This window comes from Melanerpes formicivorus, unplaced genomic scaffold, assembly GCF_026170545.1.
Source record: "Melanerpes formicivorus ecotype bairdi unplaced genomic scaffold, bMelFor1.0.p_v2 SCAF_2, whole genome shotgun sequence".
Classification (NCBI taxonomy): Eukaryota; Metazoa; Chordata; class Aves; order Piciformes; family Picidae; genus Melanerpes; species Melanerpes formicivorus.
Window position 1 is genome coordinate 54,112,261 of NW_027142354.1, and position 26,283 is coordinate 54,138,543.

The window sequence follows — 26,283 nt, forward strand, 5'->3', positions numbered from 1 at the left end:
ACCATTCACCACCACTCTCTGGGCTCGGCCCTCCAGCCAGTTCCTAACCCATCGCAGTGTGCTCCCGTCCAAGCCATGGGCTGACAGCTTGGCCAGCAGTTTGCTATGGGGGACGGTGTCAAAGGCCTTGCTGAGGTCCAGGTAGACTACATCAACAGGCCTCCCCACATCCACCAGGCGGGTCACCTGATCATAGAAGGAGATCAGGTTGGTCAGGCAGGACCTGCCCTTCCTAAATCCATGCTGGCTAGGCCTGATCCCTTGGCCATCCTGTAAGTGTTGTGATATTGAACTCAGGATGACTGTTCCATGATCTTGCCTGGCACTGAGGTCAGGCTGACAGGCCTGTAATTCCCTGGCTCATCCAACCGGCCCTTCTTATGGATGGGCACCACGTTGGCCAGCTTCCAGTCCTCTGGGACCTCGCCAGTGAGCCAGGACTGCTGGAAAATTATGGAGAGTGGCTTGGCCAGCTCATCTGACAGCTCTCTCAGCACCCTAGGATGAATCCCATCTGGTCCCATGGACTTGTGGGGATCCAGGCTGCTAAGGAGAGTTCCAACCACCGCCTCATGGAACATAGGGAAACTGTGCAGCTCCCTGGCTCCTTCTGCTAGCTCTGCAGGCCAGCTGTCAGGAAGACGTTCTGCCCTTCTAGTAAAAATTGAGGCAAAGAAGGTGTTAAGTATCTCTGCCTTTTCCTTATCCTTGGTTACAATGTTCCCCTCCGTATCCACCAAGGAGTGGAGGTTTTCCTTCCCCTTCCTCTTACTATTAATGTATTTATAGAAGGACTTTTTGTTGTCCTTCACAGTAGAGGCCAGTTTAAGCTCCAGTTTGAGACCCTGGAGTTCTCATCACCCTCAAGGCACTGCATGATCAGTTCATTCAATTATCAATGGTAATGACAACGATGACAATCTAGTGAACAGTACATTGCAACGATCTCAGGAAAAGTAGTTCTTGTGGTGACAGTCACATGAATATTCATCAGTATCCATGGGGATATTCAGGATCACCCAGCTAATCAGTGAGGATCCGTGAGAGCACCATACCATAGCTCAGCCCGGCAGTGATCGGGGCCTTTTTTCTCCAGGAGGACACCGCGTACCGCAGACGAGTGACGAGACCTGAATAACAGAGGGCGAGCTCAGTGCTAGGTACAGTCACAGTCATGGGGAAAGTTTCTGTCTACCCTAGAAGGCAGTCTGGTACTGGAAGCAGGTCTACTGTACTGAGTTCCCAGCTCCACTTGAGGGCAGCTGAACCTCTATTCAGACTGCAGTTTCCTGCCCACTAGAAGGAAGCCTGTTCTGAGCAGTATCGGCTCATTTCCCATTTTCACTCTGTCAGCAAATGTGAGCAGTGAGTCTCTGTTAACTCTGGCAAAATTCCAAATGATATCTTTTATTTGTAAGCTATGTTTGAAGCCCAGGGTTCCCCTTGGTACTTCTGGACTGTGGGGATGGGAGTCTTTGGGTGATTCTCATGGTTATGGATCCTAGCCATGTCCCTAACTGTGTCAGATCAAAGCCCATGGATATATCACCTCCTGGGCAAGAAGGCTCTACAACATCATTGAAATGGGTAGCTTGATCTGGCAGTGGTGACATACTTCTATGGGCCCCCAGGAATGAAAGTACTCTCTATAGTATATTATTGTGACACTCATGTTGGTCACAGTCAGCTTCAGAAGGAAGGCCAGAATGATGATGAAGTGCTGTAAGCTGGCCTGAGGTGGTCAGTGCCAGGATAAGTGGAAGAAAAGGTGATGCCATTTAACATTTCATGGTAAGGACAGAGGGCTTGGGAGCCTCCATTGCTGAATGGTGAGCCAGCCACTTCCTTGGTTGGCCTCAGCCTTCCCTCACCTCCTGCATTGTGCTGGTGATAGTTGATGAGTTCAGGGATGCAGTCAAACACATGCTTTTCTGCCAAGTAGTATCTCTTGGGAAAGTCAGTCGTCTCATTGATGTGATAATGCTTTATAACAGGATTGTTGTCCGTGCTGAAAAAGAGGAGGTTTTCTTTGAGAAACCAGGTTGCAGCAAAAGGACAGAAATTTGGAGACTAAATCAAACAGGAGAAAGTGGGCAAAGGTGAACCTTCCCTATGCAGAACAAGTGGAAGCAGGAAATGAGGGAAATGAGCTGCAATTGCTAATGAAAGCAGGGTACTTCTGGGTTCTGCCTCTCACTCACTCATACATGGTCTCATCTCTAGAAAGGCTGAGATTTCCTGATAAGAGCAGGTTCAGCACCAAGTTTCTCTGCCTCTTCTTTCCGAAACAAAACTGTCTGCCCCATCACTGAAACCCTTTCACTACTCTTGTATTACCCACCTCTGATGAGTCCAGCATATAGCCCATGTGGATGCTGCCAACACTTCAACTGGAGGGATAATTCCATCAAAATTGCAAATCCAGTGATTTCTCAGAGACTATTTATAGACATATATTTAGATGCAGGGAGAAGTGGAGCCTTTCACAGACTATGTGAATGGCAGCTAACTCTTCTGCCTTTTTTGGAAGTGTTTTACTCTATCATTTTCATGAGCCTTCTGCTCTCTCTGTGCAATGCCAAAACAACAGAGATCACACTCTCATAGAAGCCATTTCATTGATGTAATTGATGGGAAAAGCTGCTGAGCTCAGCTGTACCTCAATGCTTTGGTGAAAACAGAGACTGTGTACACGCCAGGCTGTCTCGAATCTCTCACCATGAAGGCACCTTCCCTACCCTGTAAGAAGAGCAAAGGAGAGAAAGCTGGTTAGAGACATAGTGGAGAAAAAGAAGCAGGCTGGGGGCAAAGCTGTGCTTGTTCCAGCCCTGTCTGCACTCAGTCATGAGGATGTGCTATACATGTAGGAAAAAAAGGAGCCATCAGCCAGCCCTGATGGCTGCCCAGGGTCTGCAGGTACACCCAGCTGGTCTCTTTTGGGTGCCATGTATTTTTAGCTCAGTTTCCTGAGGAAATGAGACTTATGCTGCTTGTGTTGAGTATGCGTGGGTGTGGGTACATGAGCATGTGTCTCTCTGTCCCTCCAAACCTCTCCTCTGGAAATTCTGAACCCACTGATTGCTTCCAACCTTATCTGACAAAACACTGATGATATTAATTACACACAAGTTCAGTGAAATGGACAGCCAGGAGAAAAGGCAAACCTCTTTGAGTGCCTCTATCAAGAGAGTAGCTACAGAACAGGAGCTGCAGAGAAATTTATTCACCACCAGGGACTCCATATGGAAGTGTATGAAAGATAATTTGTCAGTGTACCACAAATGGGAAAAGATGGTCAAGATCCTGCCATTTCATAGGTGACCCAGTCATCCAGCATATGAACATAAATGTGTAGGAAAGCAGGCTTCCTCCACTCTGCACTCACAGAGCAATTTTCCCTTTTGAATATTCTTTTGCTGTGATTGTTTTCTGCTCATCTGAATTCTGAAGTGTAACATGGGGCACAATCTGGCAGAGCCAAGCACTAAGGGATCAGATGTCAGAGATTTAACATCACAGTTTGGATGGGATATGGTGTACTGTGCTGAGATATACATTGATAATGTACTGGGTAGACCTTACATAGGCCTTTCAGTACTTAAACGGGGTCTATAAGAAAGATGGGGATAGACTTTTTAGCAGAGCCTGTTGTGACAGGACAGAGGATGATGGCTTTAAACTAAAAGAAGGGAGATTTAGATTAGATATAAGGAAGAAATCTTTCATTATGAGGTTGGGGTGACACTGTCCCAGGTTGCCCAGAGAGGTGGTGGGTGCCCCAGCCCTCGAAACATTGCAGGTCAGGTTGGATGGGGTTCTGAGCAACCTGATCTGGCTAGAGATGTCCTCACTCACTGCACTGTCACTAGATGACATTCAAAGGTCCCTTCCAACTCAAACCATTTTATGATTTAGTGACTTTTGTTTGCAGATGCTTCATCTACCACCAAGTGCCTGATTATTTTGTTCCCTCCTTTCCTCAGCCTTCCAGGGTTGTCTCTTAAATGTGTCAGCATAACATCTACCCTATTTGCTATTTGCAGTACACAATATTTAGCACAGTGAAGCTCTAAACACCATCTCCAGATGCTGCTGTAGAGGCATCTACATTGTGTAAAGTGAGAGCTATTAGGACTGGCTGTGTGGGGTTGCTTGCACAAGCAGGGGAGTATTTGAGACAGCATCCTGCCTGGCTTGCTTTAAGCACTGCTCTTGCCTTTACATCTCACTTAACAGCAAGCTTGGTCAGATCACTCATGAGCTTGACCACACTGCTGGAGGAGCTGTGGAGGCTGTGAGGTTTTCAACTAGAAAGCTCTGCAGCCATATGGGGGTAGCTGCCGCAGCAAATTTGTGTTGGTAGGACCAAAGGGAAAAAGTGAGATCAATAAACCATGCGTGGACACGTCCCACAGGAGTTTGTAGGAACTGAAAGAATCTCTAAACCCACAGAAAAACGTTTTTGCTTTCATAAAATACTATAATTCCAAGAAACACACTTAATTTGGGACTCCTGCTAGTGCAAGAGCTGATTTGAAAATAAGGTGGTGTTGTGTGTGTGTGGAAAGTTTGAACAAGAATGCATTCTTATTTTCACTGTTGTCTTCACTGGAAAACTCTGGCTCAGCTGAAAAATTAAAGATGTGTGCTCATGTGCACACCCTCAGCAAACTGAAACAACAATCCCCAAACCCCTACCCTTGGCTTTCACCCAAAACATTTCAGCAGAAGATTAGTTAGATTTTCAGAAAACTACTGGCATCCACAGGCCACCTGCAGAGACAGAAAAGATGAGCTAAAAGCACAGTTTTCAACTGACATGGTGTTCTCAAACAGTCTTATCCATCAGCCCCAGCTGCTGGGTGTGTTTGAAGAAGGATGTCATAGCTCCCTGCCCATGCTCAGCTGCCATGAAGGTAAGGGGGTGTGTGTGTGTGTGTGTTTGCTAATGGTGCTTTATCTTGCATCACACACTAAGAAAAGCCAAGGACAGCAACACAGCAGGAACCCAAGTTTCAGCTCTCTCTTACACAAAGCAGCCCTCACAGGCTTCTCCTCATTTGTCATTAATTAATTATTATTGCCCATCCACCCCACATATAACTCTGGTTTACCTCATCCCTGAGGAGCGTTTCTGCTCTGCTTCTGCTGATGTTCTTATTGTACCATCTGAAAACATCAAAAGATTGCAATTCAGCATTTCTAGGCTAGTGAAGTTTGTGCTGAAAAGCTTCTGAATTGAGCCCTCAGCACTGGCAGCAAGAGATTATGTGGGGTAGGGACATTTCAGGCTTGTGGCTTCTAAAACAAACCCAGAGCACTTGGAGGTACAAGAAAAACACAGGCACAACTTACTCATATATTTGCAGATTCTCGGGTGATTTTTCCACCAGGTAGCTGCTTGGCACGTAGCCTTCATGCCTGTTAAAACACAACATGATGAGAACAGGCAGGATTTTCTCTGTGTATGTGGGAGTCAGCCCTGAAAGCTCTGCTTGCTCTTTGCATGATAAAAATGCTGATTGTTATGTGTTGAGTAGGGTTAATGGAGAAGAAAACAACTGATTGCAGCTTGAAACTTGGAGAGTTTCAAAATGGTCACACACGTGTCCAGAGAAGGGCCACGAGGATGATCAGAGGGCTGGAGCACCTCTCCTATGAGGACAGACTGAAGGAGTTGGGGCTGTACAGTCTGCAGAAGAGAAGGCTCCGAGGAGACCTAATTGTCGCCTTCCAGTATCTGAAGGGGGCCTACAGGAAGGCTGGGGAGGGACTTCTCAGGATCTCAGGTAGTGATAGGACTAGGGGGAATGGAATGAAGCTGGAGGTGGGGAGATTCAGGCTGGATGTGAGGAGGAGGTTCTTCACCATGAGAGTGGTGAAACCCTGGAATGGGTTGTCCAGGGAGGTGGTCGAGGCCCCGTCCCTGGGGGTGTTTAAGAGCAGGCTGGATGAGGCTCTGTCCAGCCTGATCTAGTGTGGGGTGTCCCTGCCCATGGCAGGGGGGTTGGAACTAGATGATCCTTGTGGTCCCTTCCAACCCTGAATGAAACTATGAAACTATGAAATGTTATACTCTGAATATCAGCCTGAGCTAAAGACTGGTTTGAGTTTGGTTTTGTTTTAAATTGGTTTTCAGATCCTTTTTCTTTAGCTGCCTGAATACCAGCAACATCAAAAGTTACCATAAATAACTTCCATCACTTTTTTTTTCCTGCATATCAGAGGATGCTTCACAAAAGTTATACTGGAGGCCAGCATATGTATTAATGGAAAAACAAATTTGATTTAGAAATGATTTGCAAATTGGCTGCTGAAAAGGGACTTACCCATTCTTATCTTGAACCAGCCACCAATGCTCCTCGGAGCTGTCAATCACATAATATTCCTCATTACATTGTAATGTCAGCTCCTGTGGATTCTGAGCTTCATAGTCGTATATGGCCATGACTGTGGCTTCCTTTGGGTCCAGCAACAGTTTCTGCACAAATTAGGAAAATGACTCATCATATTCATATTCATAAAACCCAAAAGGCATGCTCTCTACAATGATATTTCTCTGGCAGAACTCTGGGTTCAAAAGCCTCAAAGCTAGGAAAGCGCTCCAGGGTGTCTAATGAGCTATGGGGGCAACATGAGAATTTTCAGCACCATCAAACAATGAATTTCATAGGAAAAAGAAAAATGTAGTTGCACAGAAAATAGTTTTCTGCTCCTTCTTAGAGCAGGACCACCTCTGTCTGATCGGTTCTTCACAGATGTTTCCTAAACTCCTCTTAAAAGCCCCCACTGATAAAATCTCTGTGGCCTCCCTGCTGCCCTCCAGTAAGGCATTCACCCCTAACAACCACCCCGCTTCTCCTTTCTAATTAAATAATAAGCTAATGACATTTTGCCCTATCCACAAGTGGGTTTGTAAAATCACTTCTCTGTTCTCATCACAGCAGCTCTTCTCATATCCCTCTTACTTCCCTAGTTTCCCTTTCTATAGACAGGGAAAAAAATAACAGTTGAAACTTCGTTCACCATTGGAAAGGTATTTGTGAAACCAAGCTGTCTCTGCAGGATTGAACCTAACTCTACTTGGATGCTGCTGGTTTATAGCACATGAGAAAAAAAATATGGCAAAGGTATACAGAAACCCCCAGGTAACATTATCAGAGGTGATATTCTAGGTCACTGCACTGTGGTGAACCTTAATGAAGATATATTCACCTCTGCTAGCTAAGCACACAGGGCATTAAGGATAGCTCAGCTTGGCTCATTGCACTCACCCAGTTATCTTCAGGAGTGGGAGGAAGAGGCTTCATTGAGGCTGAAATGAAATAAAGAAAGTTAATTTGAAGTACATCTAGGCAAAAACTGGAGAAACCATCAAGGTAATGAATTAATAAAGGTGATATAAACCCAGTGACTAGAATGCCTTGGTTTTTCAGAGCAAGATATGCCAACATCCTGCACCCAGCACAGTGAATTTCAGCCACACAGCAACACAGCATGGATTCAAAACTGGAGTAAAGATTGCTTAGGGAAATATTCAGATATAAGGTAAAAGTGTCTTGAGTGATTGAATGTGATTTTTCAGGAGACAAAGTAAAAAGTATGCTTGGCCATTAAAGCCATGGAGGAAAACCATGGTTAGGACAAAATGGGACACACAGCAAGTATTTCAAGGAAGTTGTTATCATGGCTTATTGACCAACTGCAGCTGATCAACTTCTCAGTTCTCCATCTCAGTCTGAAGACAGGACCAAGCATCACACCGTGGATAATATTAATTCAAACCAGAGAGCATCATATACAGTAAATGATAAACCAGAATATCACAAGAGGCCAGCAACATGTCTTTTAATGGAAAGCTAACATGATGTTCTGTACAAAACAGATTTGATACTTCACTTATGCTAGGAATGGGTGGTTGTAGCCAGGAGGGAGTTGGTCTCTCCTCCCAGGCAACCAGCACCGGAACAAGAGGACACAGTCTCAATCTGTGCCAGGGGAACTTTAGGCTGGAGGTGAGGAGAAAGTTCTTCACAGAGAGAGTTGATAGCCATTGGAATGTACTGCCCAGGGAGGTAGTGGAGTTACCATCCCTGGAGGTGTTCAAGGGGGGATTGGATGTGGCACTTGGTGCCACGGCCTAGTAGTCATGAGGTCTGTGGTGACAGGTTGGACTTGATGATCTCTGAGGTCTTTTCCAACCTTATTGATTCTATGATTCTATGATTCTATGAATAAATATTTTGAAGGACAAATCCTATACCATTTTTGCTGGGGTCATACTCCACGCAGCCAGCTGCCATCTTCTCTGTCTGAGCACAGCATCTCCATTTGCCATCTATCCAAAAATCCGGATGACACTTTAAAACCAAACTGTTGTTATTTCTGGTTTCTGGAAAAAAAGGATGTGAAAGGAAAAGGAGGGGGAAAAGGAATTTATTTGCATTCACATCAGCTCTGAAAGACATCTAGAACTGAATGGAAATAATCTGCAGTTCAAAGAAGCTTCTTATTCTTGTCAAACCAAGCTCTGGTGAATATTATCAGCTTCCTCCATTGTTGTTTTCTTTTTTTCCTGAATGGAGTGAATGCCACAACTGACCTGCTTCTGATGGAGACCATACCTCTCTATTGCAGGAGAATGGAATCCTGCCAAAGGGACTCTCTCTTTAAACTGGTAAACACCAAAACCACAGAAGGAAGGTCTCATTAAAAAATCTGGCAGGTGATGTACTGATGGTTCTCATGAAAGACCACAGTTCCACAGTGTGTATATATGTAGGACGTGGACACTTACTGCTTTGGCTTAGTGCTCAGAAGGAGCTGTACAAGCTGGCATTGAGCAGCAATAATCCAGTATTCAATGTCTGCATGAGTGATTAAATGTTCTTTTTGAAGCTCTCTGCAATGATAGCTTTCCTAAAAGGAGCAAACAAAATCTGCTGGCCTGTTCTTATTGTGCAAGGGAGGGAACCATCTCACAATGTTGAACACAAAGAGGTGATAAAGTAGAAGCTTGGAGCAGGTGTACTGCAGAATGTGAATAACTGGTTGCAAGAGTTAAGTGCCTGAACGTTCCAGTGTTTAGATTCTGCTTCATTTCTGCCTGTAGTGGTTATTGTGCCTTCACTTCAGAATCATTGCAGCCAACCACAGCACAATTGAGGAGGCGAACAGGAAATGAAAGGTCCCCACAAAAATGTTACTTAATAATCATGAACCTCTAAATAACAACAACAAAATATATTAATAAGAGCTAAATCTTCTATGCAGAAAATATTATTTTATTCAGAAAAATCTGCCATAGAAATATCTTCATCTCTTCCAGCAAAAGAACCCTCAAATTATGTAACATATTAACAGCTTCTCCTAGAAAGAGGCAAATAAAGCATTCCATGTCCAAAATTTCCACTGCTGCTGAAAACACCCCCACCAAATTTAAAAGCAATTAAAATGCCTCATTCCCCATTCCCATTTTTCATGCTTAGATATAATATAGTCTCCTCCATCACATCTTCTCTGCATTGTGAGAAAACTGCTCCGACATAAGTAGCTGCAACAATTTGGTGGGCACAGAGGTTTTATTACCTTCCTTCAGGGTAAAGACCCATCTCTGCCGGCTCTCCCGGTTGGGTGCAAACACATAGAGTATGTAGTTATCGTGGACAATCTGGGTTGGGGAGTAAAGAAGGGAGACAGATATTAGAAGCAGTCCTGGGCCCTGAAGGAAAGAGGTAGCAGCCCTCATACCAACAAGCTGTGTGCAAAACGGTGATGTGGGGAAGCGAAGTAACAGGGACTGTGCTGAAGCATCTCTTAGACTTATGATGATTGAAAATAGAGAGTAGATACCCTGGTCAAGAAAGCAGTCTAGACAAGCAGTGTTTTCCATCAACTTTATACCATTAAGACATGCCAGTGAAATCAATGGAGAGGTAACAATTTCTATCTGCAGAGGATTCAGCCTGTTACTTGTTGACTGCAGTTTAGGCTTCTAAAGCTTCTCTGGGGACACAGCATCTGTTTCTTAGCAGCTTCTTGTAAGATACCTTCACTTAAGATCTAAGAGCCAAATTTAGCTTTTCTTGTGTCTGTATAAATCTCAAGCAACTCCCTGGAGATTCTTTGCATCACTAGTATTCTTCAAAGTTTTGAATAGCTTTCAATAGGATTAGAGGGGGGAAATGAGATGGAGTAGATGAACAACAAGAAGACAAGATGCTGTTTTCATCAGTTTGGCCTTTATGATGAAAAAAAGAAGGAAAAGAAATAAAGAACATGTGTGAAGATCTCCAGAAACAAAAATTACTCAGAAATTGAATCAGATGCCTACATTCAGGCCCAAAGCTTGGTGTAACACATAATCTGTATTTCTTTTCTAATATTTATCTTTGAAATTTAATTCCAGGTGGGACCTGGCCTCTTTGATACACAGATGAGGTGACAAGAAAGTTCCTCACAGAGAGAGTCGTTAGCCATTGGAATGGGCTGCCCAGGGGAGGTGGTGGAGTCACCATCCCTGGAGGTGTTCAAGAGGGGATTGGACGTGGCACTTGGTGCCATGGTTTAGTCATGAAGTCTGTGGTGATGGGTTGGGCTTGATGATCTTTGAGGTCTCTTCCAACCTTGGTGATTCTGTGATGCTTTGAAATATTTGACCACTGTCTTTAAACATAAGTTTCTATGAGAGAGCAGCTGGTTTTTAAAGTTTCTCCAGGGGCATAGATGAGGCAGTGTTGCTTAGTGTTTAAAGAACAGGAAACATTTGCTATCTCTTGGCCTGAAGCCCTTGCAGGCACAACCAGCCAGCCATGTGACTCAGTTGCTTTGCACGCTATGGAAAGACAAATTATAACCTCTTTTCCAAAGAAACAGAAAGAGGGGAGGAATAATTCCCACTTAGTTAAAGCCACTCCTGTTGTTGTTATTGTTATGTCTGTATAATGTTCTGACAATCCAAGGCAAATTCTGAAGTATATAGTAAGCAGATCTGCAAAAGAGGTAGCCATGAGCATGCACAACTGCACACACCCGCTCATTTCTTGCCTTTCTGCAAGGGGCTCATTTGCCAGAGGAGCCACCCAAAACCAAAAAGCCACTGGTGGTTCCACAAAAGATTTACAGCTGAGTGCAGATGAGGTGTTTTATAAAAAAATCCAGACAACATAATTTCACAAAACACCACAAAACAGGCAGTGGGATAAAATTCTGATGTGCTACAAGATGGAGGGATTACCATGACCTCAGCAGAGCACTGCTCAGCAGGACTGGTCCACCAATACTGGCCAGTGCCTTCACTTTATTTTGCTATTCTTACAAGCACTGGAGATATGGAGAGACAGATTTGGAAACAAACAGATCTAAGCATTTGTCCTTCTTTAGTCCAAGTTCACTCAAGAGCAGTTGAGGATCCCCCCTCAAGGTTTCTCACAGTCAGATGGCTCCTACCCAGCCCCAGTCAAAAGCCTTCCTGCCAGGCTGCTCATCAAGAGCCATTTGCAGCCAAATGCCTGTAAACAAGACCCCAACAGGGCAACATTTTCTAATATTCTAGGTCAATTTTTATGATCTCAGCTGATGAACACCACAAGCTGGAGGGAGGGTTTCCTGACCTAACCTAGTTGGGGAAATGATTTCCTCTCCCTTCTCATGTTTGCAAGGTAACACAGAGCACGGTAGGCATGTACTTTTACCACCTCAAATTAAGATTTACAGAGAACTCTACAAGCTCCTTCATCATTTGTCAGAACGACAGCACCAAGCCAGGCCTGCAAAATGATGCTGGCTTTGAGACAACAAGAATGACCAAATATAAAGAAAGAAGAAGGAAATCTTGCCCTATGGTTGTCTTTTGTACTTTTTATAAAGTTACCTATCTTTTCAACATTTATTGTGTTCATGGCTTACAATTATTAGCTTTTACCTGCAAATCTGAGCCCAGACAATTCACTCTTTTAAAGCCACCTATGGACAGAGATAGCCCTGCATTCACTGAAAACCATACATCATAATGTTAAAGAAAAATACCATCCACAATATGATCACATTCTGATAAACGGCATCACAGGGAATAAGATAACACGCTGGGAATTTGTGTTGCAGCAACAGCAAATATTCTGTGGCATGTCTGTTTACATGGCAATGTAAATGTGTCTCATATGTGTTAATAATTAACACTAGGCGATTTGTTCCTCATCCAAGAGCTAGCACTGTCCACCTCTTGTTCATTAAGCCATCTCATCACTGAAAGCCCTCTCTGTTCTTGCCTGGAGCTGTCTCATTCACCAGCTTCTGATGTGAGGGCCACTGAATGCATTTAGTTTCAACACCACACAGGTAAATTGGCCAAACCCCTGGGTGTTCCCTGAGTGAAAGACAAGCTTTCTCTGAACCTGAGTTAGTGGGATAGCTAAGTGTTGTGTTAAATGTGGTAGAAGATCTAATGGTCCTTTCCAATTTAAAACCAACGGGCTTTAAGAGTTTATGAATCTTGCAGTAACGCTCAGGTTCTGATTCTCCAGTTCATTTCACACCTTGATCTGCTGTTTCTTCCTTTGTTGCTATTCATCCCCGTGTTTGGTTCATGAATGGCTGCACTGTGAGGGAGAATTGTATTGAAATACCAAATGAAGTGATACCTCTATCAGTATGTTCAGCAGGCAGACTCACCTGGAAAGGGTATTTATACTGACAGGGAATGATGATATCACTTTTCACAATTTCCACACATTTAATTCTGGAGAGCTCCACAGAACCCTTCAAAGTCCTTTTTTTCTAAAAGACAGAGAAAAGCACTTGGTTAATACTAATGATTGTGGATTGAGTGAAAAATTAGAGAAGGCTGTCATGTCCAGAGGAGATTTCATTTTAATGGAGCAGAAGCAAATTATGTAAGACACTGAAAAGTATAACAAATCATTCTCACACATGGCACCTCGATACAGACTGCACATACACACATATATACACAGACATATATTTCAACTAAGCACATGGATCTTAGTGAAGCAATCAAAACCTTTGATTAGGCACGGGAATGGACTGCCCAGGGTGGTGGTGGAGTCGCCATCACTGGAGGTCTTTAAGAAAAGATTGGATGTGGCACTTGGTGGCATGGTTTAGCTGATGTTGTGGTCTTAGGTCATAGGCTGGACTTGATGACCTCAGAGGTTTTTTTCCAGCCTCAACAATTCTGTGATTCTGTAATGAAGGTTTTATTTTTACCTTCCAGCAAAATTAAATGCTCCTTTAACCAATCAGAACTAGTTTTGATGAGGTGTTCAGTTAACTAACTCTCCTGTTTCATACTGAAAAGCTATGAAACAACAAACATTTTATTAAAGAGGGAAAATTTGGGTACAGAGGATTTCAAAACTTTGCATTTCATCTCAACTGTAACATTTGCACTGCATCTATTATATGGAATCATAGAATTGTTAGGGTCGGAAGGGACCTCAAGGATCACCTAGTTCCAATCCCCCTGCCATGGGCAGGGGCATCTCACACTACATCAGGTTGCTCAGGGCCACATCCAGCCTGGCCTTAAAAAACCTCCAGGGATGGAGCTTCTACCACCTCCCTGGGCAACCTGTTCCAGTGTCTCCCCATCTTTGTGGTGAAAAACTTCTTCCTAACATCCAATCTGAATCTACCCATTTCGATTTTCCAGGGAACAAAACACTCTTCTGGTTTTGTTCTGTATGGGGTTTTAGCTAAGGAGAAAAAAACAACAGGAAATTTTGAAACAAATAATATGCTCCAAAAACTGCTGACAAGTTTTTCTCTGGCAGCTTCTGCTGTGTTATTATTCATCATATACCAGATAGCTAGGAAACAGTTAGTTAGGAAAGGGTAGTTAGGAAAGGGTAAGAAAAGGACAGGCATCCAAGTGTCCTGGCTACCTTGGCGTACCCTCTTTCCTACTGAGCCCTCACCCTGCAGCTCCTCAGCCTGTGACACAGCTTTTGCAAGAGCAGGGTGAGGCAGATCCTGGCACAGGGCAGGGAGGAGCTGAGCTGAGGCTCAGTATCTGGTGCACACTTCTGAAGGATTCACAGCCTCTTCGGAGGCAAACTGGTTTCCTGTTTTGATTTGTTTTCAGTCGGGATTAGACACTCACTGTCCCCCAGCTCAGCTTTGCAACAGCATGACAGAAATTGGCAAGATTTAAGAACCCCCCCAAAACACTGCAAAAGCTTCTGTTTTTGAAACACAGGCAACTGTCAACAGGGAAGTAACAGCATTGTAACTCTCATGGGTTATCACTTGGAGACACAGCAAGTTCTCGCCCTCCCTCATTCTGCCAACCTTTGTGTCCTTCACTCTCCAGCTCCCTTCTTGCCCCTTGCTGCATACGCCACCCTGTCCCTACAGATCTGCCCCTCTGGCAGAGGCTGTCCCCACCGCTGTGCTGACCCCCATGGCTGCTCCACTGCTACCTTTCATCATTAAATTTAGCCTGAACAAGGGAAGCAGCTGATGCCACTGGAGATGGGGTGAGGTTTGCCACAGTGTTGTGTCAAACAGCCTCAACACAGAGGGGCCCCCAGGCTCCTCGAACCTCATTCTTGTTGCACAAATGGCTATTTCGCCTTTGCATACTTGGACCTAAGTAAAGAGGGAAATTATGACACTGTGGTCTCACATTGACTCTTGCTGGACCTTACTGGTGTATTTGGGTTTTGTACTTGTATTTGCTTGCAGTTTAACCAGTGCCTCTGGATTTATTGCCAGGACTGTCTGCTGTAGACAATATCTGCCTGTGTAGCACTATGGTGTGGAGTGGGATTTTTTTGTATCAGTAAACCCAAGGCTATAAAGCACTCCTATATGTAAATACCAATTAACTATCAAGAGTATTGCCAAGTCTCAGAAGGCTTCACTGCACCCCATTTCCACTGTGTATTTTCTTTAATTATTATCCATTCACATCTTTCATCCAGACTTGGCTTCTTCTGTCTCTTCTCCACAGTCTCCTCTATCATCTCTTCTGCCCCTGGGATTTCTACCCTTTTGAAGAGACACAAAGACATTTATTTCCTATAAGAACCTTCAATTTTGCTAGCACTGAACCATCCTTCATCTTATTCCTTGGATGTCTAAAGGTTAACCACATGCACTCCTCCTCTGAGGCTTTAGGAAGCAATGCTGTGCCAGTCAGGTTTTGTCCTTTTACGGCAGACTGGTTTTTGTTGATGCCACTCTGGAATCTGCTGGAAGAGAAGGTACAGACTTCTCAAGGAGCTTTGTGCAGTGATTCCACAGCTCTCATGACCCAATGATGTAATTTCAGCAATAGCTCCCCTTAATCTCTCGGTGCAATGTCAGGGTGCATCTCTCAGTCAGTGCCTTGCCCAGCAGATCCGCAGCAGATGGGACTTTGCTGATACAAGGCAATTACAGACCCACAGCAGCAGAAAAAAAACTGGAATGACTACTCCCAAACCAGGCATTACCCAGAAACTGGGCTGGAAGCTAAACCTATCCCTGCTTTTGAGATGTCTGACTGCACTTTAATCCAACAAAAGCAACTGGGCCATTTGGAAGGGAGTGGAGAGGAGAGGAAAAGCCTCTTAAAAAAGTGCTCTCCAACAAACCTCAGAGACTTGTTCTTAAGAGGGTGAGCCAAAACATGCTGACAGATCTCCATTTGTTGTTGTCAGTCTGCCCAGAGTATGATTAAGTAGATGTTTTAGCTGGTTGGTCAGAAAAATCATCAGTGGTCTTATTGTGTAATGTGTGTGGAAAGATAACCAAGGCATGCTGCTGTCCCATGAGAAGTACAGTGTGCTGCTGATCCCTCTGTCCTGGTTTATTTCTTTTGATCCATTATCTGCAATATTGACAGTTCTGGGAAGGAGAACTAACAGCTCTCAATGGAACCAGGTGCATTACAAGCCCAACTCATTACTGACTTCATCTCTGGTGTCTCACCTCCTCTTGTCACACAGCTTCAGCAGCTCCTTCGTTGATTAATCCTTTACTTTGTGTCTGCTGCATAAACTAGATAACCACAATGGTCCTTATTTGCCTTAAACACTAGGACGATTGACTATGAGATAATTCAGATAGCCCTTCCCTAAAACACACGAAGGCATCTCACTGTGCATGCTTGGGGAAGGAGCCACCTGGCATCTGCCATGTGCTAAGACTACACAACCACCAACTCTGATACTCACCCAAATCATGGCAGCATGGCAACTCAGGAAAATAAACAGCTTTTCACCAGCTCATGATCTGCAGCAGGGGAAGGGACCTTACGTGGAAACCATGGCAAGTGCGCAGCAAGCTGTCAGCAGTCGCTGCAGGTCACACAGATCGGCACTTTGAGCACACTTCCTGACCATGCCTCTGCACCCTCAGGCTCTGTGGATGTCTAAGATCTTGCAAGATATGGAGTTGTGCAATCTGAGAAATTTGCTGCTTTCTGGCTAGCACTTTGCTGTTGTTGCTATTTGTGAAGCTCATTCATCAAATGCATTGTACCAAAGTATTTAGGCTGAAAGTCCCATGGTGGATGCTTCAAGGTTTTGCTAAACCTCACTGCATTTACCAAAGGGTTCTGGCAAAAAAATAAGTAAATAAAAAAAAAATAGTAGTACCAGTTCTGGAAGCAGGGAAGGGAGAGAGCCCAAACTAGTGAAAGGTAAGGCAGGGATGGGCAGAGCCTAACTTTAAGGAAGATGGGAGAGCAGGCAGCATTGTCTGGCAGGCAGAAAGGCAGCACGGCATGTTTCATAAAGCCAGCTTGCTTCAAAAGCTGTATGAGAACTTGTGTCTTGCTTCTTTTGTGCTGGTGAGGGAAAAACTAGTAATTCAGATTCATGCAGTCCCAAACTCCTCAGCAGTGCTCACACCAAGGGCTCTCCACACTGCAGCTAAGATTTCTCTGCCCCATGTCACTGGGTGTTTGTGTTCACCTCCCTACCGCGCTGTAGCTCGTCTCTATCATCTGTAAAATGCTGTCTGCTTCTCCCAGCCCAGCCAGGCACCTTATATCAGAGAGTAGTATGGTCCCCTCTCTAACCCCACTGTCTCCCATTGGGTATGGAGTCCTTCCTCCCACCACAAGGTCCATTTGCTCCCCAGTTGCAGCTGGACATTTTTCCCTTGGTAGGAGGTTATGGAGTATCTAATCAGATATGTATTTATTTGGAAGGTTGTCTTTAAAACCAGAATTAAATTCACTTCAGACAAGCATTATACCTTCAGGGATGTGAAAGGAATTCAGAATGCACAAAACAATGGGAAATGGTTGGAATGGTCAATTTAATTAACAGGAGCATCAAAATGGAGATGTTCAGAAGAAAAGTCTTAACCTGTTTGCAACAGAGTTTTGGGGGAAAAACCAAGTCTTTTGAAGTCAGATATTGTGTAGAATCATCAAGGTAAAATTGACTGTTGGACGAGGAACAAAGTGTTGCTTTTGTTACTGTGGGTAGCTGGGCTGTTAGGAGTAACTCAACATGTAGATAATGCAACCGAAGCAGCTGAAGTATTTTTTAGGAGGCTGATAAAAGGCTTTTCAGCCAAATTTATTCCTTTGTTCTCCTGTAACAAGAGATTGAAAGCAAATTTCAAGACACACTGAAGTGCCATCTTTATATCTGAATATCAAAGATCTGAATGAAAGAGCCCAGAACAAGGCTGACTCATGCTACGTGACCTCTTGAGCATCTGACCAGTGCAGGAAGAATAGTGCTGATGTAAATAACAAGGGGACCCAGTCCTTTTCCATCTGTGCCTTTCATTCCTGCCTTTTATAAGCTGGACCAGCAATAGCTCACAAGTGCACAAAACTTAAAGACATTTATGTGCCTGCACTTCCCAGGTGTTAGGTGTAACTTCCCAGCCCTGGTAACTCCTCAGAAGACCTGTATAGGGCAAGATGCCTGTTTTTGAAGAGGGAAGACTGTGGCATACTGACATGGAACACTTCTCTGTAGTTGATACACACAGCCCCAAGTACTCTGCAAGTCCAAGCCGTGCCAAGATGAGCAGCTCTGATGCAGAGATCATGTAATGATAAAGCCACCTCATTAGTAGGATACCAGCCTTGAAGACAGTGGCCTATTCACTAAGCGTGGCATCAGCCTGAGACATCTGTGCCACTTTTATTAGACTCCAGTCAGCTTGAAATACAGGGAGAGATGATTGTTTCTGGCTGTCCCCAGGTAGGAATGTGATATGCTGAAGATTGTGTAAGAACCTCTACTTAGTGACTGAAACACTAAACTCTCTGTCTTCACTCTCCTATCTGATGACCTGAAGGATATACCAACCACCATAAGCAGTTAGGTGGATGGGATATGGGTAATTCACCAGTTGAAGTGTTTTTGGCAAGTCTAAGTAAGGATGTTTGAACCTCTGTCCTAGACATCTCTCCACAGGGATCCACTTGTCTGCTTCTTCTGTGGTACTGTAAGTGTACTGGCACCCTGAGAGTATCACATAGTGTCTGCATTATCAGTTATCCTGGTGAGGATCAAGCTCATTGAAACAGTTAAGATGATTATTCCCATGTGCTCATTTACTCACATGTACAGTAGCCATAAAATCAGATGCTGGAAATGAAGAATTTTTGCCCGTGGAATTGATTAGCATGTTACAATAAAGGCACTTCTGATGTATTTTAGTACAGACGGGGGCTGAATACATGTGCCTGTTATCAGGGCTTTATGTTAAGACAGCCCTGCATTGTGCACTGAGTAATGAATGCTAGAAAACACAGCTTCTTATTGTTGTCAGTTATTGGGGGCTCATTCTCCTAATGTGATATGTAAATATCTTTCATTAACATTAACAACGACTGTGTGCTTGGCCCCTGAGGAGAACAGCGCTTTCTGTCTCGCTGTGGCTGTGATGATGAAAATGCTGTTACACTGGCTGCAAAAATTTGCCTTTATGATGTTGGTTGTCTGGATAGGTTTTGGTAGAATTCACAGAATCATCCTTGTATCCCCTTGGCCTGTTTATTTCCTTGCTTTGAACTGCTGTAAGAAACATTTAAACATCCAAAAAAGGATTGGATGTGGCGCTCAAAGCCGTGGTTCAGTTGTCAGGAGGCGTTAGGTATTAGGTAACAGGTTGGACTTGATGGTCTCTGAGGTCTTTTCCAACCTGGTTGATTCTATGATTCTATGATCTTTTTATACCCACATCATCAAAATGCAGAGAAAGGGACTGGGTGCTAAACTCTGTTAAACACAGGCAAAACATAAACCTGGGCTTAACACCTGACTGTATGTTTGACTTTAAGCCACCCAGCTGAAATCAGTGAGACTTCTCAACCCATTAAGCAGTTTGCTAATTGTTTTACCTGGCTTTATGCACAGGCTGTTGTCACTGACTGGGGACCAGAGAAGTGTGTACTGTGCAGCACTGAATTCCGAATACAAGAAGCTGCTGGACCACTTGGTAACAAATTCTTAAAGAAACTCTCTGAAAACTCTTAGAGCAAACATCCACAGAGATTTCTATTGAGAAAAGTATAATTTAGAAGGCAAGGCAGTTGCTGGCCCCATTTGTACAGTGCACTATGCATGCCTAGGGATACTCTCCATCACTGCGGCCAGCAGAGAACAGTAATGTCCTTACCGCTTTGTCCTGAGCCTCCAGAGCAGGGAGACCACAAGCAAACTGCCTGCTGGCAAAGGTGATGACATGTGCTAACCCCTGCCAGCCCCACAAGTTGTCTGGTAAGCCTCTGCAGAGCACTGCCAAACCTGTGCCAGGTCCTGCACTAGAGAATGAACACTATACACCACTGAATCCAACACAGGCTCATGCCCTCTGGTTCCAGTTCACACACAGGGACAGGTACAGCCCGTGTGTCAGGCAGGTACTGTAACTGCCCCATCACTGCCTCTGAATTCAATTGCTGAGGGTTCACTCTGTTCTCAGCACAAAACAAGATGGTGCTTGCACAAGCTGCCCTTACCTTCCTCTCCCAAACAGTGATGATGTGACCACGCAGAGGTCACACCAAGATGGTCTGATTTTAGGGAAGATTACTGAAGAGGCTGAGGATCAGTTTTGTGAGCATTTCATAGGGCAAACTCTTTTCTCCCCATTTTGTTCTGTTCATGTAACAACTTGATTTTAACAATTTGTGTCAGAAAAAAAAAACCATGTTGTGGAAAATCAGCCCTATAATTCAAGAGGGGATTGGACGTGGCACTTGGTGCCATGGTTTAGTAGTCATGAGGTCTTGGGTGACAGGTTGGACTTGATGATCTTTGAGGTCTTTTCCACCTTTACTGATCCTATGATTCTATGATATAGCCATTATCCCTCAAATGTGTGTAAGAGCCTAAAGGTACATGAGCGTTTATGTGTACTTGTGTATCACAGAATCACAGAATGTCTTTGGTTGGAAGAGACCTTCAAGATCTTCAAGGTCCAACCTTCAACCCAGCAGCACTGCAAGGTCACTGTTAAACCATGTCACTAAGCACCAGATCCACATGCTGCTTAAACACCTCCAGGGATGGCGACACCATCACTGCCGTGGGCAGACTATTCCAATGTTTTATAATCCTTTCAGTGAAGAAATATTTCCTAATATCCAGCCTAAATGTGTACATGTTTGTAACTGATAATATACAGAATACAGGATACAGAATTAACCAGGTTGGAAAAGACCTTTGAGATCATCGAGTCCAACCTATCACCCAACACCATCTAATCAACTAAACCATGGCACTAAGTGCCTCATCCAATTTCTTCTTAGTGCCTCATCCAGTCTCTTCTTAAACACCTCCAGTGATGGTGACTCCACCACCTCCCTGGGTAGCCCATTCCAATGGCCAATCTCTCTTTCTGTGAAGAATTTCTTCCTAACATCCAGCCTGAACCTCCCCTGGCACAGCTTGAGACTGTGTCCTCTTGTTCTGGTGCTGGTTGCTTGGGAGAAGAGACCAACCACCACCTGTCTACAACCTCCTTTCAGGTAGTTGTAGGCAGCAATGAGGTCTCCCCTGAACTTCTTCCTCTCCAGGCTAAGCAACTCCAGCTCCCTCAACCTCTCCTCATAGGGCTTGTGCTCCAAACCCCTCCCCAGCTTTGTTGCCCTTCTCTGGACAGGTTTGAGCAACTCAACGTCTTTCCTAAACGACATAAGGCAGCTAATATACCAAACTCCCATCTGGCCTAACTGACCTTTAGGAAGTCCAGGGGATAAAATTTCCAAAGACACTCATATAGCACATGAAATCTATGCCCCAGTGAAAGTCACTGAGTCAGATTTTCCAAACTATTTCAGCGCCTAGAGATGCTGAGAGACAACTACTGCAAATCAGCAGGAGCATGTAGGCAGAGTGCATGCTGAATTCATCTCAAGTCCACCAAGACACGAAAAGAACCAAAGAAAATGATGTGTAAATATCTGGAAACCAACACAGTAGAATCATGTAAATGCTTCTGAACATTTTACCCAGAACATTTAACTGGAACAATTATAATGGAATTAAAAATCATGAAATAATGACATCTGAAAGCAGTTTGAGGAGAATGTCAAAGCAAGTGTACGCACAGTATGCAGCAATAAATATTTCCCTGTCTAAATATGGAGGTAAGGAAAACATGGACCATAAAATAAAAGCAAGAAAAACATTAGGTTGGGTCATATTTGAGAGCAGTGACTTGGAAGTAAAAATGACTATTCACCCCTAAAGCTGATATCTAACCTCAATTGCATTATGATTCGAGGGCACATCACACTTTGATTTTTGTGCTGGGTTCAATTTCAACTTAATTTTCTGCAAGTGAGCGAGATCAGATGGTCTGAAGTCACCATTGCTGAGCAGCAAGGCAACATGATCCCCAGTAACAGTGCCTAAACATAATGGATTAACAGCATGTTCGGTGACTGTTGGAAAACAAGCAATATTATTTACAGTTGTAATGAGGCTCAGCAAACATCCAGCTAAACAGAAGAGGGAAATAATCCATGCTTCACCAGAACACTTAGCACAATGGGGAGTGCAGAATGACTTCCAATTCTTTTCATATTTAGCAAATCTAAGAAATGCAACCATAGGGATACAATGCCTAGTCTGAGCATGGATCTCATCATCAGATCCCTTCTGAAGTTAACTCTGAAGACATGAGCTGTTACTCATGGCAGATGAGCTAATTAAAAAATATAAGACTGGTCTCCTACCAGCCACCACACTGCTGCTCTGAAGAAAAGAATGAGAGGCTGGAGATCTGTGGGTGACTTTCTTTGCAGATGTAATTAGTGTACACTTGTGATCTTCTCAGTACAGCACTCCAGCTCACCCCTGTACATGTGAGCTGCCAGGCACACGCTCACACATCTGTTACACAGACTGGTTACACCAGCCCATGCTGAATGCCAACAACAAAACCAGATCCATTCTATATAATAGCAACACAAACTTTTTCCTCCATGCACACCAAATGCTCACTGATCAGAAGCTATGAATGACCCACATGGTTACTTTGCAACTTTCAGTGGATGTAGCTGCAGCATGGTACAGAGAAGTTAAGCAAATAAAATTCAACACAGGTCACTCTTCCCTCCATTAGCATCATTCCCTTAGCAAACTTCACCCTTCCTTCTATTAGCATCCTTCCCTTCCCTCAGCAAACTTCACCCTTCCTTCTATTAGCATCCTTCCCTTCCCTTAGCAAACTTTGCCCTTCCTTCCATTAGCATCCTTCCCTTCTCTTCGAAAACCTCACTCTTCCTTCCATTAGCATCCTTCCCTTCTCTTAGAAAACTTCACCCTTCCCTCCACTAGCATCCTTTCCTTCTCTTAGCAAATTTCACCCTTCCCTCCATTGCTCTGTTAAGAAAGAGAAGATGGCTGACGTACCCCATGGCGATCTTCATAGTAAGCCAGCTTGGATTTGGTTAAGACAAAGAAGCGCACTTTGAAGTTGGAGGGTGAAGTCCTTCTCTTTTGCTGGGATTTTTTGATCAGCAATTCCTCCAGGAGCACACAGTTATTCATGGCTGAGCTGAGAATGGTTGTGTCCCAGGACATGAGAGACACTATGCAACGGGTGTCTGTCCAAGAAAGAGACAGGAGAAGAAGACAGTTAATTCTTTCTCTTTTTTTTTTTTTTGTTGTTTAAAAGGTGTTCAAAAGGCAGTGTAGGTGCTTTGAGCTTTATCTTCCCATCTACAGCAAAGCTTCCTTTCTGCCAAACCATAACCACATCCTCTCTGAAGTCATAAACTGAACAGCACATGTCGAAATATACGCTAAGGCAAATGTTGTGGAAAAAATAACACTTGAGGGACATTCAGTGAATCAATGATTAAGGATTGATTAAAGAGGTGTGACATGATTAAGCATCTGTCTCCTACTTGTCTATCAAGTAAATACAGTTATGAATGCATGAAATGAACATGGATGTATAGGGTAAGTTTCTCTACTGTCCTCTTTAGAAGTAGGTCATACACCCATATTTCTGTTTCGAAGGAATAGTGGTGCCCTCCCCTTTAGAGTATTTAACAGTTCACTGTGACTCCCAGAGATTTCATGCATCTTCTTCTGAGGAAGTTTCCCACATAAAATGAAAGTTCCTACTCTGTAAGCAAAGAAAATTGCATTCAGGATATACTTGTGTAAGGAGTGATGAACATTTGTAGTTGCTAAATATTTAAACTGAAAGCAAATGGTTGCAATAACTGATAACTAGTCAATTATCACTGGTCATGACTGACTGCTTCAGGTGCACTCCACTGAGTCTATGGCTGGATGTTCCAGGAGGCGCAGGCACAATCGATACAAGTGCAATCAGCAGTGAAATGAGGACTATCAGGACTTCAGGGCACCATTCAGGGCAGTCTGCACCTGGGTAGATCTGGAATTATAAACAAAAGAATATGTACCAAATGCAGTCAGTACAACTGCACTGTGATATTTAACAACAAATGCAGTTTGGGCTTTTTTTTTCCTCTGCTCTTCCTTTTTTGTAATAGCTTATTTTTTATTAGTGATTGTATAATTTCTGATGCTGTTGAGGACTGCAGAGATGGAGTCTGGTGGAATGGGAGGAAACTGCAAGAGAAGTTATTTTCATTAATTAGGTGCTTTCTGGAAATTATTTCAATCTAAATAATTTACTAGTCCTGACTTCTGGCTTCAGTTCAATGTAACATTAGAATACTACTACTACTACTACTACTAATAATAATAATAATAATAGAATAATAAAAAACAGGTTGGAAGAGACCTTCAAGATCATCGCGTCCAACCCACCAACCAATCCAACCCACCTAAACAACTAAACCATGGCAGAATTAGAATTAGAAGTAGAATCTGAGGACATGGCTCCCTGATGCTGGTATATTTTTAGAGTTGTTTCCAAGCCCCAAAGAAGTTATTTCATTATATTAAATTCAGTTCAGGAGGAAAAAAAAAAACAATATCTGAGCAAATATCAGAATTTCCAACACTGTTTAAATGAAGACTTGGGCTTTATAGGTCAGTTTGCAGACAGATGTAGAAATTACATTTCTCCATGGAATGTATTGGTTATCCCTTCCAAAAAGAGAGGTGGCATATCCCTTCCTGGCTGTTTTGTATTATATTGTTTAGGCAGCATGTTCCAGGGAGCATCAAGCATTCCTTTACCAATTTTGTTCAGTGCTAATTGAGAACATGCAGTTGCCACAAAAAAAAAACAATTTGAAGATAGCACTTGGTGTGCAGATCTGTAAGAGGATTTGCTAAAAGCAATGCAGTAGCATGGAACAGAAACAACGACAAACAAAAGCTGTTTGGCAGTTGAGACATCAATCAATCAATCAATCAATGTATCTATCTATCTCTATCCATCTATATATGCAGTGATCTTGCTGAAAATGGGATACATCACATATTGAAATATTAATCTAGCAAAACTATGTTTCATTTCTTGGCAAACTGACCGAGTTACAAGGAACCCTCGTGGTTGAACAAGAGAGGTGACGAAAGTCTGTGATCTCCTGAACAATGATCACTGCTGCCAAGGGGGATTTCATATCTATTTGCAGACTAGGATCTATATTTGGGCCAAATTTCCCATTCTTCTACAAAACAGCTTGCCTTGTGCAATGCACATGCATAAAAATGGCAGCATCTGCTGTGAATTTTCTAAAACTGCAGGCTGTGTAAACAGCAATTTGGATACTTAACAGACCCTGTTTAGGTGCCTACAGCTCTAAAAGACAGGACTGCTTTCGCACGTGCATCATTTTCCCCACTCTTGAGAATCTGCTGGTTTAAATCATGCTCTGAGATCCTTTCTTGTAACTAGCACACCAAAACATGGAAAGTCGGCAAACTGTACCCTGACAAACTGTATGGACTTTGCTCTGCTAGCAACAGGGAATCTCTCCTAAAGGGCTGTTGCTCTTAACAGCGTTTTGCCTGACTTTTATCAGTACAGATAAATCTATCACCAGTTTGTAACATCATTGCATGTCTAGCTATGAACGCTTCTTTAGGACTACATTACTCTTTCTAGTCTCCTCTTTGCAGCAGCTGTAGCGTGTCAAGGACTTTCTCAAAAGTCTTTGTGGCTTGAGCCAAGGGGGCTTGCAGTCTGCCAAGAGAGGTATGCATGTTGTCTTCTCAGAAAACTGAATATAAATAGAAATGCAAGGGTGTGACACTGCAGCTCTGCAGAAAAAGCAAGGCATACAGGGCAGGAAAGAGATGAGACGCCATCACATAGACCTCTGAAGGGAGCAATGCTGATGGAGATGAGCGGATGTGGGGCAAGTAGACATTAAGCAAGGGTGGTAAGTAGTGGGGGAAGAGCTAAGAAATTATTTGAATGTATTGACTGGCAGCTTGATTTCTTCATGAGATAAGAGCAGAAGGGTAAGAGTTAGAAGAGGGGAGCAATTCGATCAAATGTTCAGATAGGGGCTTGGCAACTGCACTTTGTTTAGTGTAACAAAGTGGTATGATGTGACGTGCTCTAGGAGCTTGGATGGGAAGGGATGTGCAGGTCAAGGCAAGTGAGAAACGAGGAGCAAATGAGAGAGAATTGAACAGGCTGAGCTGCTGTGGAAGAGAAGCTACAGATTTGATGCAACACACGGTGAAAGACACACACAGTTGTAAGAAAACAATGACAGATTTTGCTCTGGAGCAATAAAGAATCTGGTAGTTATACTGGAACTAGAAGAATTTAGCAGGCAGGACCAGCCATTCTGAGTTTTCCATGTTGAGTTCAAAGTGATGATGGGTCACAGCTAAGATATTAGATAGGGATAAAAGTAAGAATGACCATAAGGAAGGAATTATGTCATCGCAG

General features: G+C 43.5%; 1 protein-coding gene across 1 annotated transcript in view; it reads right to left on the bottom strand.

Annotated features, from left to right (window-relative positions):
- The window catches only part of ITK (IL2 inducible T cell kinase), a 32,095-nt gene extending 8,366 nt beyond the window's left edge, over positions 1-23,729 (bottom strand). Inside the window, exons 1-12 of the mRNA XM_068161598.1 lie at positions 23,699-23,729; positions 22,842-23,035; positions 12,670-12,774; positions 9,589-9,670; positions 8,264-8,392; positions 7,275-7,315; positions 6,330-6,481; positions 5,356-5,421; positions 5,115-5,169; positions 2,660-2,739; positions 1,872-2,008; positions 1,056-1,130 (exon numbers count right to left, since the gene is read on the bottom strand). Coding sequence (XP_068017699.1) covers positions 1,056-1,130; positions 1,872-2,008; positions 2,660-2,739; positions 5,115-5,169; positions 5,356-5,421; positions 6,330-6,481; positions 7,275-7,315; positions 8,264-8,392; positions 9,589-9,670; positions 12,670-12,774; positions 22,842-23,012 — 1,093 coding nt within the window. The 5' untranslated portion in view covers positions 23,013-23,035; positions 23,699-23,729. The remainder of the gene's footprint in view (positions 1-1,055; positions 1,131-1,871; positions 2,009-2,659; positions 2,740-5,114; positions 5,170-5,355; positions 5,422-6,329; positions 6,482-7,274; positions 7,316-8,263; positions 8,393-9,588; positions 9,671-12,669; positions 12,775-22,841; positions 23,036-23,698) is intronic.
- Positions 23,730-26,283: the final 2,554 nt, after the last annotated feature.